This window comes from Gobius niger, assembly GCF_951799975.1.
Source record: "Gobius niger genome assembly, chromosome: 1".
NCBI classification, from domain to species: Eukaryota; Metazoa; Chordata; class Actinopteri; order Gobiiformes; family Gobiidae; genus Gobius; species Gobius niger.
In genome coordinates this window covers 60,427,654-60,441,900 of record NC_136852.1, presented here as the reverse complement: position 1 = coordinate 60,441,900, position 14,247 = coordinate 60,427,654, and the positions used below count along the sequence as shown (strand labels likewise).

Here is a 14,247-nt window from a genome sequence, read left to right as displayed (position 1 = left end):
GTATCTTATAGACCAAGACCTATATTGTCATTCAAGATGCGGTTTAGTTGTCACCATTAGAATGAATTGATATGGGCTAATGTATAATAGGCTAATTAATTTAGGAGAAATGTCCTGTTTAATGTAGGCCGAAAATATAGCCTCTACTAAATCATTGTGAATTCTTAGCCATATAAAAGCTGTGACTGCGCCAAATGTGTCAATTCTGTCCAGTTGCACGTTAAGTCTACAGGCCTAAGCATTTGCTAAATTGATATTGGACGAATACGTGGCCAATGCTTAAATAGCGCATCAAGCAGCGCTTGTTCTGAGGGTCTCCGTGATCGCCCCACCTATCTGTACCCTATTATCAGTACGTGTGGCATCAGGCAGGTAAAGTTGCCAGGAGGTCCTGTACCGAAAAAGACCCTCCCACAGTGTGATGTTTTGTGCGTCGCGCTCGGGGCTGGTTTCTATTCAAATGTGGGTCAGGGGTGAGGAAGCCTAACGTCATAAGCTTGCAACATGGCGTCCCGAAGGCTGTGAGAAGAGCAGGAGGATGGTAGCGAACGCTTGAGAACGATACCGATGTAACAAGGTAAGAAATCAGATTTTCCACAAATTGTAGACAGATAATGTACGATGGTACTGTTTTATAGCGTTCGCTCATATGTGCGTCCTCTTGCGTTGGCGCATCGATCGTGGATTTTCGGCGTACGCTGGTGTTTTTTTCACGGCGTGCCAACCAACAAAAAGGGGTCTGCCACTACTACCTCTCGTGGCTTTAGCAATTTCTCTGTCACTCAGTGGATTGATAAATAGATTTGACTTTATATGAAGTCCTTCATTGAATTCACGATTTGCAGTTTGCTGTTGGTACGAGTTAGGTCCAAGCAAAGATGCCCTGCAAGGGGAGCCTTTCCAGATTGGCAAAGCCATTATGCAGCAGCTCGAGTACGGTCGCTGCTGTTGAAGATGCGCAAGGCTACCTACCACTCTTGGATAGCCTCACTGGCTAATATTGAGCTATGCGCGTTTTATTTACATTGCTTCTTGTTACGATAAGTGTAAATTAAACGCCTGTAAGACAGGACGGACTTGGCATTTATTCAACCATTAAGCACCATTTCCTTTCAAAACAAAAGCCTACATTAGATTATTGTAAATAGAGACTGCAGCCATTAAAGCTCCACGGCTGTTGTGGCGTTACTGTTTGTTTACTGATCTGCGTGGACTGTTAACTAACACATGCATAAACTAAGGGCAGATAATGGTCATATTTCACTCTTATATAGCCTATAAAAGTAGGCTACCAAACGGGTGGATCAACTTTGAGATCAGCGGTAAGCCAATCCTCTAGCTTCATATAAACTATCAGGATGTTATCTCAATAAATTAAAGCCCAGTATAACCAACGCTCAAGCTCAGCGGTTTTTAACAATGTAGCTCAGGTATTGATGCCGCCCAGCTCTTCTCCTCTGCAATTAGCCCTTTATAACTATCATTCATCATAATGGAAACAAGGGAGAGAGGACTGATTCAAAGCAATTTCTACATTTTTGGTTATCAATTCATTAAAGAAAGGGTTGTCATGGATTTGTTTGACGTTAATTGGGTTTGGGACACACTGTGGACCAGTTTTTATCATCAAGAGTTCTCCATTGTGAGGCCAATGAAGTCCTATATTACGATACTGGTATTTCAGTCAGTTGTTGTGAGTTGTACCTCAGTACCACCAAAGGAGCTCTGGTAGCTGTTTATAGTTATAATGTACACAGCATTTAGACTATAACTTATCAAGAGCAAATCCAATAATGCCTATTTCAATTCATGTAGAATACTATCAATGCACAATATCAACGTAGACGTGTGTGTGTGTGTAAGCAAGTACGTTGGGAAAGAAGATGGTAGAGAGTTGATCACTTCTGTCTTCATAATTAACAAGTAAAGTCAACTGATCAGTGCGACTTCTCATTGATTGCTGGCGACTACAAAGCGGGCCTCAAGGCTAATTTGAGGCCTTTGTGTGTGTGCCTCATGATCCTCATGATCAGTTGGCTGGTGTTGCTTCATGTAGGCTGTCCCTTCCTCTTTCTATACCCCCTCCCCAATTCTACACACACACACACACACACACACACACACACACGCATAATTCATACTCCCATTATGTTGTGTACGTTGTAGCTTAGAGCAGCCTCTAAGAAGACTACTTAAGCTATATGTTCTGCTGACATGTTGGACAAGTACTTAAAGATTGCTGGGCTGTTGTGGCTGTATGGATCTGTTTATTGGGCTGCTCGCTAGTGCTACTTGAAGCTAGTTTGGTTACTTCACTGGCAAAAGCACCTCAGGGTAGGGTTGTTGTTCTTGAAGAAGAAACGGTCTTTGGAATGTAGTGCTGATAGCCAGAAGGTTATGCAGCGTTTAGGAGGAGGGGGGGGTTGGCAGCTGTGTAAAACCTTGGACCATACATACAGTGTCCTTCCTTACCCAACATGCCCTCTGTCCTTGTAGCCAAAGCATTAGGCACCCAGGTCATGTGGGTGTGCTGCTTTATCTCATCAACTGCTCTTTCTCTCAAGACAGAGGTCACTTATCAGCCTAATCAAAAGGCTCTTGCAAAGCCAGAGGTTGATTAGTTTACTTCTAATGGAAATGGTGGTCATTCTCCCATACGTTGTCCTATTTTGTAAAACCTCTGAAAGAAATAATGTAACAAAAATGTTATATAGTGAGTAGTATAGTATAGTATAGTGTAGTGTAGTGTATTATAGTGAAAAGTGTGTGTTTTATGTTGGGGAGGTACTGGTTTACTTGATTCATTGAAACCATTCAAATCACACAATTGAAGCCATGCCTGAAGGTTTTCCAGGCTGAGGAATTTGTTCAGAATAATTTCTATCAAAGTTTACTCCATTCTAGTAGTTCTTGTAATGCAACTGTGTATTCATAAGCTGACAGTGCTGAATGAGGGCTGTCTTTTTCTTCTCCTGCAGCACATCTGGGGTACACGGCAACCACCGGCCCCCTCCTGTGTGGTAATGCATGGGTTTCTTTTCATTTCACTGCTCCCTTGGCAGGTCTTGTTTGTCTGCAACATGGCTGAATGTTCCAACCCTTAATTGGATGTGTTCACTCCAGACTGTGGCAGGAATTCTGTAATTTCTTCTTTAACCTCAGACAACAATGGGCCATGCACCTGTTCACTCAACAAACTAATAAAATAATTAGGTTATTATTAAATTATTATTGTGTTTAATTGGTATCTGTACTATGCCACATCTCTTCCCTACTCCCACTACGGGACAATATAGGCACATGTAAAAGCTGCAGAGCTTATGTTTGTGCATCCATATCTTTACATGCCATACTGTAAAGAGGTCCTTGTAAAAAATAACTTCTGGTAAAGCACTAACTTATATAGTTTAGAGAAATCCCTCCTCAGTAGGTTTTCTATTGGTTGTTAGCCTATGACCTTTCACAGGGTAGGGTAGGTTTTGTTGTTGCACCACAGGACTTTGGCACACCTCTGGCCTCTCCTCTGGCTTCTAGCTCTCTGCACAGGGATTAGTGCCATAGCCCTCTGTTACTCACCTTCACTGTATGAACAGTAGAATGTCTAAAACTCTTTAGAAATATGAGGCTAAATGCAAGTCTGCTTTAAAGAGGATCTATTACTTGCACGTGACCAGTTGAATTTACCCTACATTGCTATTCATTTCATTATTAAAGAGTTTTGTTCATTTATCAGTGGTTAATACTTCATCTACTGATCTTCAATTATTTAGAAAACTTTATTTTAGATTTTGAGAGTGTTTAAAAAAATATGTTATTGTTCAGTTGTAATTACACATTTAAGTAAATAATATCCCATTAATAAGGCAGTGGTTTGTTATTGAAAAAAATGGCCAGGTTATGTATAGTTAATGGTTAATCCGATGTGAGGCATAATGCTTCAGTTTGACAGTGCTTTCAAGGGAAATGTTTTACAACGTTCTTTTGACATGGCCCAGAGAAATGGTGTACTATTATGCTAGTATGTGTAGCTTCCTTATTTGAGCCTACTGTATCTTTAAGCCACAGAGATACTAGCCAGCGCCACAGGCTAGGTAAGCTGATCCTGTGTCTGCTTGAAGAGGAACATCATTGAAGCAGGCCAGAGCCTTGGCCAAATTTGGCCAGAGAATGTTTTGTTTCTTGGGGTTAAACTCTATTTTGAATAACCTTCTTAACTATGCTGCAATTGTTGTATAATTCTTTAGGTCAAACAAAAGGTTGAAATGAATGGACAACAGAAAAAATATACACATATTTTTCGTACACCTTTTGTAAATGGTGAAAAAAAGCAGAGGGTGTCGCCCTATCTGCTCGTCTTTGGTCGTAAGACTGTTTTCCTGGGCAGCACCATTGGGCCTACATGTGTCCCACCCTAGCTGCATATAGATCAGCCGTAATCCATTAGCAGCTCCCTGGAATCCAGCCGGCACAGCACAGCACCAGAGGGGCCAGAGGGAGAGGGTAGCAGTGGGTGATGGGGGGAGGAGGGATGAGAAGAGGAAGGGTTGGGGGGAGGTCGAGCTAGCTCCTTTAGAGTGCGCCCAGCCCCCTTTTATGTTGGTCTGCTGGAAAAGCCTCTTGAATCCCACCATAAAGCCTGCAGAGGTGTGTGTATGTTAAGAGAGGGACTTGACTGATATATGGCTTCCTGGTTGGCATCGCACTAGAGCTCCTAGTCTTGTTTCTCCATTACTGATTTTAGGTAGTTTGCACCCTGCATGGCTCAGTCTAATCGAGTTCATGACTGGGTAATGTATTCCAGCATATCTTATTATGTTTATATCTGAGCCTGTGAATTGTTTGTGGGATGTGTGTGCATGCCCAAAAACCTGGTGAGGCTGAGAGGAATGGAGGGGGGATGGTAGGATGGTCAGAAGAAGTGTCAAAGCACAGGAGACAAGCTCAGGCCTGAGCAGAGAGTAATGACTGCTCCAGCTGATTATATCAGCCTGACTCTTTTAGAAATACATTCTCCAATACAACCTGATGTACTGTGGATGCAATGTTTTAAATTGTATTTGGTTTTCGGTTCCATGATTGTTTACTGTATAGTTTGAGGCAAACCACTGCACTGTTGTTAGTTTGTATATGTCAATTTTCTTTATAAATTGGTATAAACAAACAAAGCTTCTGCTATGTGGTTTGCATTGCATTCTATTGTTTTTAAAAATGTGTGAGTCAAGTGTGATTAGGAAACGCTAATGTAGGTGAAGTTTTAGGACCCCAACAGAGCATGCAGTTCTTTTGGTCCATTTCTGTAAATGAGGATCTTTCTCTGGAGGATCAGGTGCTGCTGTGTTTATCTGTGCCACACCCTCTCCCCCACTCTCTTGCCCTAGTTGCAGTGTAGTTTTACCTGCTCAAGTATCACCTAATCCCCCCCCCCCCCCCAGCCCTACTGTGCCACTGCCCTCCGCCCCAAGACAATAGAGCAGGGGTGACATTACCATGACCTAATGAAGAATTGAGCGAGCACTTTCCAAAGAGGGCATCTCACCAAAACTCTAGTTACTCCATCTAGAGAAAGAAGCTGAAAGAGGCACCTTGAAAGAGTAGTCACTTTACTCTTTTCATCTCTGCCCTGTAGCTTCTGTGCTGAAACACTGGCAGTGTTTTTATAGACCAAACCTGATCTGTGTCAAGCAGATGGGCTGTATTGAAAGTTTATTTATTTCAGGGATAATGCTTAAATACTTCTGTAAGTTTGCCATTGTTGGCCCAGGCCAGATGTAGAGGCTCTTAGCATCAACATTCACAACGATTTGCTTCGCTTCAGCAAACATCAAATTGCAAATTATATGTTTTTAAAATGTGCTGTTGTACTGTTTATAATAGAACTAAAGAGTTGCATTAACTATACATTTTGTAACAACTTATTACATCATATTATTAGTAAATCTCATAATTTATTAGGAAATATACAAGGAAATGTATAATTTATACAAATAGTTTGTTTGTTTATTTGTTTATTTGGTCGGGACAGTGCATTTTAGTGAACACACATGGGACTTGTGCATGCCACACCGGACTGTAGCCATTGGTTAATTTAATTTCCATCAGTTGCACTCTCAAACACACTCTCATTGTACATGTTTGTAGTGGTAGTGGTAAACTCCACACAGAAAGGGCCAGTGACAGTAACGTCACATTGGGAAAATGACCATTACACACATTCATATTCCAATACAACCATTAAATCACTTATCATGGTATATCTGTAAATATTTTAGTTTTGTCCTGAATTCCACATCAAGTGAACTCAATGTTTTTGTTTTTTTTCTTTCAGCTTCAGGTGGTGCACACGACGGAAGCCAGTGAAGGAAAGTGGAGATGGAACTGCCAAATCATGCCAAACAACTGTTGCTGCAACTCAACCAGCAGAGAGCCAAGGGATTCTTGTGTGATGTCATTATTGTGGTGGAAAACGCACTTTTCCGTGCCCACAAGAACATATTGGCCGCAAGCAGCATATACTTTAAGTCGTTGGTTCTTCATGATAACCTCATTAACCTGGACACAGAAATGGTTAACCCGTCTGTGTTCAGACAAGTGCTGGACTTTATCTACACCGGGAAACTTCTGTCCTCTTCAGACCAGAGCAATGAGCAAAACTTCAGTGCCCTCTTAACAGCAGCTAGCTACCTCCAGCTCCATGACCTTGCTGCGCTGTGCAGGAAGAGACTGAAACGTAGTGGTGGGAAGCCCCTGCCAGGTAAACCCTCCACTCCAGGCCCTCTGAGCCGCCAACGCCTCAACAACCAGCACCTTTCCTCCTCCACCCCCACAGGGCCCAGTAACCACTATCCCCCCACCTCCTCCGACACTGACCAGCCACAGCCCGATGAAGGCCTTCGGGACAAGCTTTCAGATGATGAAATGTTTGTCTGCAGCTCTGGGAAACACAGAGGGAATGGCAGTAGTAATGGAAACCTTAGCAGTGGTGGGAGTGCTGGAGAACCAGATCTTGGGTTGGATCTTTCCAAAAAGAGCCCTCCCTCTGCAGGAACTGCCACTGATGCCCTCAGCCCTCACAGCAACTCCCAGGAATCCCCTCAATCTGCCTCAGTATCCACAACCAACAGTGCCTCACTGGACGACTCCTCAACCACACTCCCAGGAGTGGACAACTGCTCAGACCCGACAGAAGTCTCCTCTAAAGCCTATGAGGATGGTCCATTACAGCCCGATGGACCGCCTCCTCAAAAGAAATCCAGACAGGGCTCTAGAAAAAATGAATGGCCCCGGAGAGAGGCATCAGGATTGAAGTCTGAAGATCATGACAGGCCCCTTGTAAATGGGGTCATAGTTGGCCCCAAAGATAGCCGCTCCTCTAGTGGTGTTGGTGCAGGCAGTGCTAGCAGCTTTACCTCCGAGCAGTCATATCCATGTAAAGATGAAGAGGATGCAGGAGAGAATGGTCACGATCACAGTGAAGACAGCGCTCAGAGTGATGGCGAGAGTGCAGGGGGTCGAGGAAAAGCAGGGGGCCAGCGAAGCACCAACTATGTTTACCGCCAGGAAGGCTTTGAGCCGGCCCTGGGTGACAACCTCTATGTGTGCATTCCATGTGGTAAAGGCTTTCCCAGTTCTGAGCAGCTGAATGCTCATGTGGAGACGCACACTGAGGATGAGCTCTACATCAAAGAGGAGGGGGGGACATTGGTGAAAGAGGAAGATGAGGAAGAAGCCGAAGATCTCTCTGCCACAGTAGGGCCCTCCAGTTTAGGCTCAGAGACACGTCCATTCAAGTGCACAGTCTGCAGTAAGAGCTACAAAGACCCAGCAACATTAAGGCAACATGAAAAAAGCCACTGGCTGACCAGGCCTTTTCCATGCAACATCTGTGGCAAAATGTTCACCCAGCGGGGCACCATGACACGCCACATGCGCAGCCACCTTGGCCTCAAGCCGTTTGCATGTGAGGAGTGTGGCATGCGCTTCACGCGCCAGTACCGTCTGACAGAGCACATGCGTGTCCACTCTGGGGAGAAGCCCTATGAATGCCAACTATGTGGGGGGAAGTTCACCCAACAGCGCAACCTCATCAGTCACCTGAGAATGCACACCTCACCGTCTTAGAAACACATCAAGCCAAAGAACTCTGGGAAAATAATAAAGACTTGTCTACCTTTTATCATCTCAAAAAGCAAAGAAACGCACATGGACACAGCATTGTACCTGTCCTGTCCCGTTTACAACACCTTGGTTACGTGAACTATGAAGCTTCTTTTAGCAACAGCTGATTGGCTCTTGTGGATGTGAGATCCTTGTAATGCAAGGGTTTGTCATCATTTAAACTGAGTGATGTCTGCTCACCTCTCAGGAGTTTAAGAGAGAGATTATCTTTTCTGTTGTCTCTCTTCAAAGTTGTGTAGCAATGGCCAGCGCCACTGCTACTCTGCAACTTCATTTAATGTGAATGTGGGTGCTGCTGATATAATATCAAGAACCCCTCAGCCTACCTGTCTTGTACCATTCTAACACTTTCAATTTTTCTTCATGGTAATTTACAAGTTACACCTGTATTACAGTGCTACTTTGACCAAAAAACCTTTGCAAACTATACTGGCAATAATTTATCAAACTTTGTTTTTAGCCTGACAGCTTTATACATATATTTTATGATGGTGATGGGTTACTGGGTTTGGGACCACCTCCTTGCTTTAAAAGATAACCCAGAAAGGTTTCCAGATGATATGACGTACATCTGCACAGCTATCAATGGAAGATGGTCATTATTTTTTGCCTGCTTGTGCACCCAGGAGTGAGTCCTGGTTAGCGGTACTCGTTTTAAAGAACTTGTAATGTTTCAGTGAATGTTTAAACTGGAAAGTCTTTGAATTTTTCTTGTAGAGGGGGGGGGGGGGGGGGGGGGGGGGCTTGAGCCGGGTGGGTTGGGTGTTAAGCTTATTGAATTGGTCAGAGGAGGGTGTGTTAGTCTGAACTCTGTTCAGTTGGTACATTTTTAATTTTACTTTATTCTTGACTGTATAGCTTTCCACCCCTCAGAAAAAAAGTCTATTTGTATGGGCTTTTTACTTTGCTACCTCTAATACTCTTACAGACTATGTTGTTTAGTTCAAAGTTTCTATGTAATTATTGTAAAAAAGTATGTAGAATATGGTAACTTCTCACCTAATGCTTTAACCTGCCCATCTCTCAACACAGGTTTTTAATGCTCATGATATCTTTAACTAAAATCTTATTTTAAGCCGTTTATATTTGTTAGAATGGAGTCTCTTCAGCGTACTGTAGCTTCTGGAGCCTGTTAGTTTAGATGTATAGTGTTCCAAAGATATTTTTGAATGTTGAAGAGAACAAAGCTAACTAACACACATTGCTAGGAGCTCATTACCAAAGTTTTTTTTTTCTTTTTTTACAATATACTTAAAATATATAGCATACTAAATTATTGTACCTTTGAATTTTGTTGTATAAATTATTATATTCTAAAAAACAGAGAAAAACTTGCTAGCCAATGACTGAGGAAGTAAAGCTTGTGCTGATTGGTGGGCTGGTATAATGTAAACTTTACTAAAAGATTGTAAAGTTTCAAACCTGTTTTGATTTATATCTAGAGTCCTTATCACTTTATATTCCCTGACTTAAATGACAGGACCTAATGAAATTGTATGTGTTCTGTTCAGACCAAAAAGAAAAAAGATAGGAATTATAATCAGAATTTTAATGTGAAGTTAAAAGTTGCTTGTTAGATTTTGAGCCAGAATTGTGAAAACTTGTATTAAGAAGGGAGAAGTCGGGATACACTGGACAGTTGGACAACTCATGGGCTGCATGCACTGATATATTCTGCTTATTGCTCTATAAATCCCAATAAACTCTCTAAAACTTTACTTCACTTAAGCAGAGCTGTGCAGGGATTAGCTGGGGGCTGCCTATAAGTTTTCATAACTGTCCACTGTGTCTACGCTTTAAGCAGTTACAATGTGCAGCATGAACCTTCGCTACAAGTTTTTGATATATAGGCATTCCTCTATTGTATTGTTTTTTTGTTTTTTGTTTTGGTTCAATATTCCTCCTTTGTCCTCATGTTATGGTCTGTGAATTGTTGGATTCCAGGGATGCAGTTCCACTTATTGAGCATTTAAGGTGTAAAGTACCTGCATCCTGGACTCCTGGAGTCGTTACTTGCTTCTGCTGGATATTGGTGTCTTGCTGTCGAGCAGTTACTGTTTAGTGATTGCATGGTACATCTATGCTTTTTCCACACACCCCCTTTACATCCTAAAGCATATAACCCATTATTGCTTGTGACCTTCTGGTTAAAGAGGGAGTCCACAATGCATTGCCTTCAAATGATTATTGTACCTGTCAGCACTTACTGCTGTGCAGCAGAATGTCTGTCATGCAATAGGTGTATTTGTACAACTATATTCTCTAGCCATCTCTGCAAACAATTTGCAGCTGCATTTGTATGCCTCCTTGTTAGCCGAGAAACTCCAAACTGTGACCACACTACTATTACTACAAGTACTACTACTCGAATACTTCAGGGATTGTTCTGCATCTGTGAATGCAGACTCTCAGCTGCATTTGTAAGACATAGTATTGTATCAATGTGTCTGTATTTTGACAATGGGGAAAGGCAGAACACTAGTTTCATACCTAAAACAAACTGGGGGGTACTTTTTTTTTTTTTTTTTTCCAACTAACACAAAGCGCCTTGGCAAAGGCGAGGCAGCTCGAACTAGTCAAGATTTTAGTTGATGACGGTATGTTATAGTTGCAAAGTTGTACAAAGATCTAAGAAGAAAAAGCTCATACCCAAATTCACAAACTATTTTTTAAACCAAAGCACATTTGAATGATTATGGAACCATGTGTGGCTCAAAAGAAACATATGTATTTATCTCATTGTTTACAAACTTACAGTTTTACAGACCTCAATGGAGGCTTGGCCAGTCAGAGAAACTGTGTGTCCTTTTTTTTTCATGCATTTTAAGAGGTTGCAGCCAAATATTTAAAAAGCGACACTTCAAACATGAGCTGAGCAGATGCATATTCATTGGTTGCGAGGAGGTGTGGTTTAATGCCAGCTGGTTGTGGGGTGACCCTATGTCCCAGTCCCCTTGCCCTCTGGCCTGTCTTGTGACGGGATGCAGTGGTGGGGGTGGGCAATGTGTTCTTGATGTATTAATCAAAAGGCATTTGTGAGCCCTGTGTTAACCCAAATGCACTTGAGAAATAACTCTGCTGCTGTGTCTTTGGGTTGAACCAAGGGCTTGTTGTCTAGTCTCTGACGTTGCCGCTTTTTAAATCTGGTGAATGTAGTTTTTTGGTCATTTTTAAAAACGTGTAAGCCAAGTAACCGCTAGTCTTAACTGTGAATGTTATTTGTTTGTATCTACTTGTAAGATTTTAGCAGAAACTTTGGCTGACTGGATGAAGCAGCACAAACCTCTGGCTGGCCAAGCTTCTTTGATACCAAGTTGGTGCAAACACTTATTGACAGTGTTGTTTTTTATCAAATGTCTATTGTCAGTGATGAATGTATTTATTTCTGGTCCTGAATTCACCTCTTCAAAGATTTTACTCAGTGTGTGAGACTGAGGTGGAGGCAGGACCCCTATTTTATTTTTTGTTTGGAGATTTCAAGCTGAGAATCAAAATGCGATACAAGACATAGCCATTTACCATAATATGTGAAGGTGAATTTTTTGCGGGAGTTTTTTTTTTTTACACAATGATGGTCTATGGCATTTTAACATCATCCTTCTCTGTTGTATCTGATAGTCAGTAAGCCTATTTTTTGTGAGTCACTCTGTGGGTGTTTTTGTGCCCATGTATGTTTGAGTTTTCACTGAATGTGCACCGGGGAGATGAACTTTGACCCCTGTGTGTATCCATGGACACAGGCGGGACGCCAAGACCTGCCTGTGCAACATGGAGGCTACTGTACCTTTTTATTGTGCTCTTTCTGGGTGTTGCCATTCTGCCATTTAAAAAAAAAAGAAAAACTAACAACAAAAATTGATGCACATCAATACGTAGTTACTGTTACATGTCTGGTCTGAAAACCTGTCTTTAAAATGTTTATCTTTTAGTCTGTCATTGCACACATGGAACTTTCTGAAAACCATGGGTGAAGATAGCTTTACTAAGTGCACTTTGTATGTATTTCAAAACCACTGGGAAGACCCAGAAGCTTTCCTCTTTTCCCATTTAACAAACTGTTTACTGTCTCTATCTTACCTCATCTTTCTTGTGTGTTTGATATACTTATGATCATACAGTGTTACAAAAGCTTTAAGAAAGAAATACAGTCTTGTGCATAGGCTTGAATTTTGAATATCCAACTACTTTGTTACTAATGTTGTCGTCAGCCCTCCCTGTTTCTGCTGGTTTTTAGTGGAGGGCCTGCTCTGGCCAGTTACATGAAGGTTCTGCTTCTTACCTCATTGGGCTAAACCAAAGGCAGTTTAACACGGCCTCTGTTGCCTTTTAATTACAAGCTTTATAGTCATGGACGTTATGTTGCATTCACCCTGGCGCTTGTCTATTGACCTTATGTAATCCACTACTGCTTTTTATTTAGTATTGTACTTTCAGTGACTACTACAAAAAACCAAATTACCTCATTTTTCTAAAATTTCAGTGTTTACAGCAATGTGTTATGTGTCACAACAGCCATCTCCGATCTTATTTTTCTCTGCCGTCCATTCCTGGCCACAACATATTATTTTCTATATTGCACATGTAACAATTTCACCTAGCTTTTAACACGGCCACAAATATCAAAGGTTTTCCGTGGCGTTTCGTAGTTGGTTGTCTTGACCATTCTTTTCGTCTTAATAATATATTAGGATCTGTAGGCTAAGAGGATCACAGAATGGACATGCAGAGTCTTTGCTGATGAATAATTAAAGACATAGTAGCCCTCCCCCCTCGGCAAACACACATCTCGCATGCAAAGGTATACACACCCAGGTATACTCTGCTGGCTGTAAGCTCCACTAATGCAAATACACATCATTGTCTAGACTTCAAACAGCAGCGTGTGTACCTACATACAGCCAGTATTTTCCGTGAAGTGGTGTTGTCTCTTATTTTGGCAGCTCGTGGCAGCACCCAGGCTGAGCTCTCTTGCCCACTCCTCAGAGAGCTTGTATTCAGGTCAGAGTTGCCATCAATGGCGCTCACAAACTCGAAGTGTCATAAAAATGTAATACAGCTGACCTCAGCACTCACAACCTTGCAGTCTTAATGTACAGCAATGAGGAAAATAAACTGTTATTTTATGATCTTTACATTAAAAGCTTGATTGAAAACCAGCTCTGTGTTTGGCTGTTTTTGTGTCGCTTTCTGCTTCTTGTGAATGAGTTTCAAGTGAAAAGCTGTGTCATGTTAAGACTTCAAAATACTTCCAATACCTCTACTTAGTGAATCGATAAAGTCCTATATAATTGCATTTCATTGACCGCTCTTGAATACAAACGCATAGTATTGCAGTGAATTTAAGACTTTTATTGATGCCCTTTGTTGCAGTTATGTGTTCTTTTGAGTTGTGGGTTGAATGCTTAACAAATGGGTGTCTTGTTTGTCCATCATGCTATCAACATCTACAAGAGCCAGGCCCTGTAAGTATACAGTAAGCATAGGGCAAAAGTGTAGATTAGAAACGTCATCCTGGTTATGTCCTGCCGACAAAGGTGAAATGTAGATGTAATTCTGTTTTATAAATATATATTTGTGTTCATATCTTCAAATGAGAATCATATTGTTAGGTAAGTTTTAGTATTTAGTCACTAAGAGCATCTGCATACATTTAGAAGGGAAAAAAAAACTGATACAGAAAATACGGAACTCATTTAGATTGATCAGTTTAAGGTTGTGAGGGTTCCCCTGACATTTTATCTAAATCTTTTAACCGAGCCCCACTTGAGAAGTTGGCACTTCCATGGATCCTGTGTGCCATTAGCAATGCAAGTGCCCCAGAGGTGTCACATGCTAAATGACCCTGAATGGGGGATCCAGAGGAGACAATAGCCTGGTGTTGATAGCCTGTTCTGCCCTCCCCCCACCACAGCTCTCTGCACCATGAAGACCAGTGCCAAACTGACACAATTGTAGGTGCTTATAGGGGGTGGCGACAAACTGGTCTGAGCCTTGGCACTCCCCGTTTAGGGCCATCCCAGGTGAATGGGAGTTTTGTTCATTGAAGTAAATGTGTGAAGTCCTAGCGGGGAG

The 14,247-nt window shown here is 41.9% G+C and overlaps 2 protein-coding genes across 2 annotated transcripts in view; both read left to right on the top strand.

Moving 5' to 3' along the window:
• ykt6 (YKT6 v-SNARE homolog) overlaps window positions 1-1,894 on the top strand; it is a 77,441-nt gene extending 75,547 nt beyond the window's left edge. Inside the window, exon 9 of the transcript XR_013794248.1 lies at window positions 1,884-1,894. The gene's annotated coding sequence lies outside the window, so the exon portion shown is untranslated. The remainder of the gene's footprint in view (window positions 1-1,883) is intronic.
• On the top strand, window positions 415-8,893 carry hic2 (hypermethylated in cancer 2). Its single transcript, XM_079581389.1, has 2 exons — window positions 415-577; window positions 6,326-8,893. Exon 2 carries the CDS (start codon window positions 6,370-6,372, stop codon window positions 8,116-8,118), a length of 1,749 nt encoding a protein of 582 aa, XP_079437515.1. The 5' UTR covers window positions 415-577; window positions 6,326-6,369; the 3' UTR covers window positions 8,119-8,893.
• Window positions 8,894-14,247: the final 5,354 nt, after the last annotated feature.

What these genes read in the sequence shown, in the direction of transcription:
- hic2 (XM_079581389.1), top strand. Translation starts at nt 6,370, where the DNA reads ATGGAACTGCCAAATCATGCCAAACAACTGTTGCTGCAACTCAACCAG.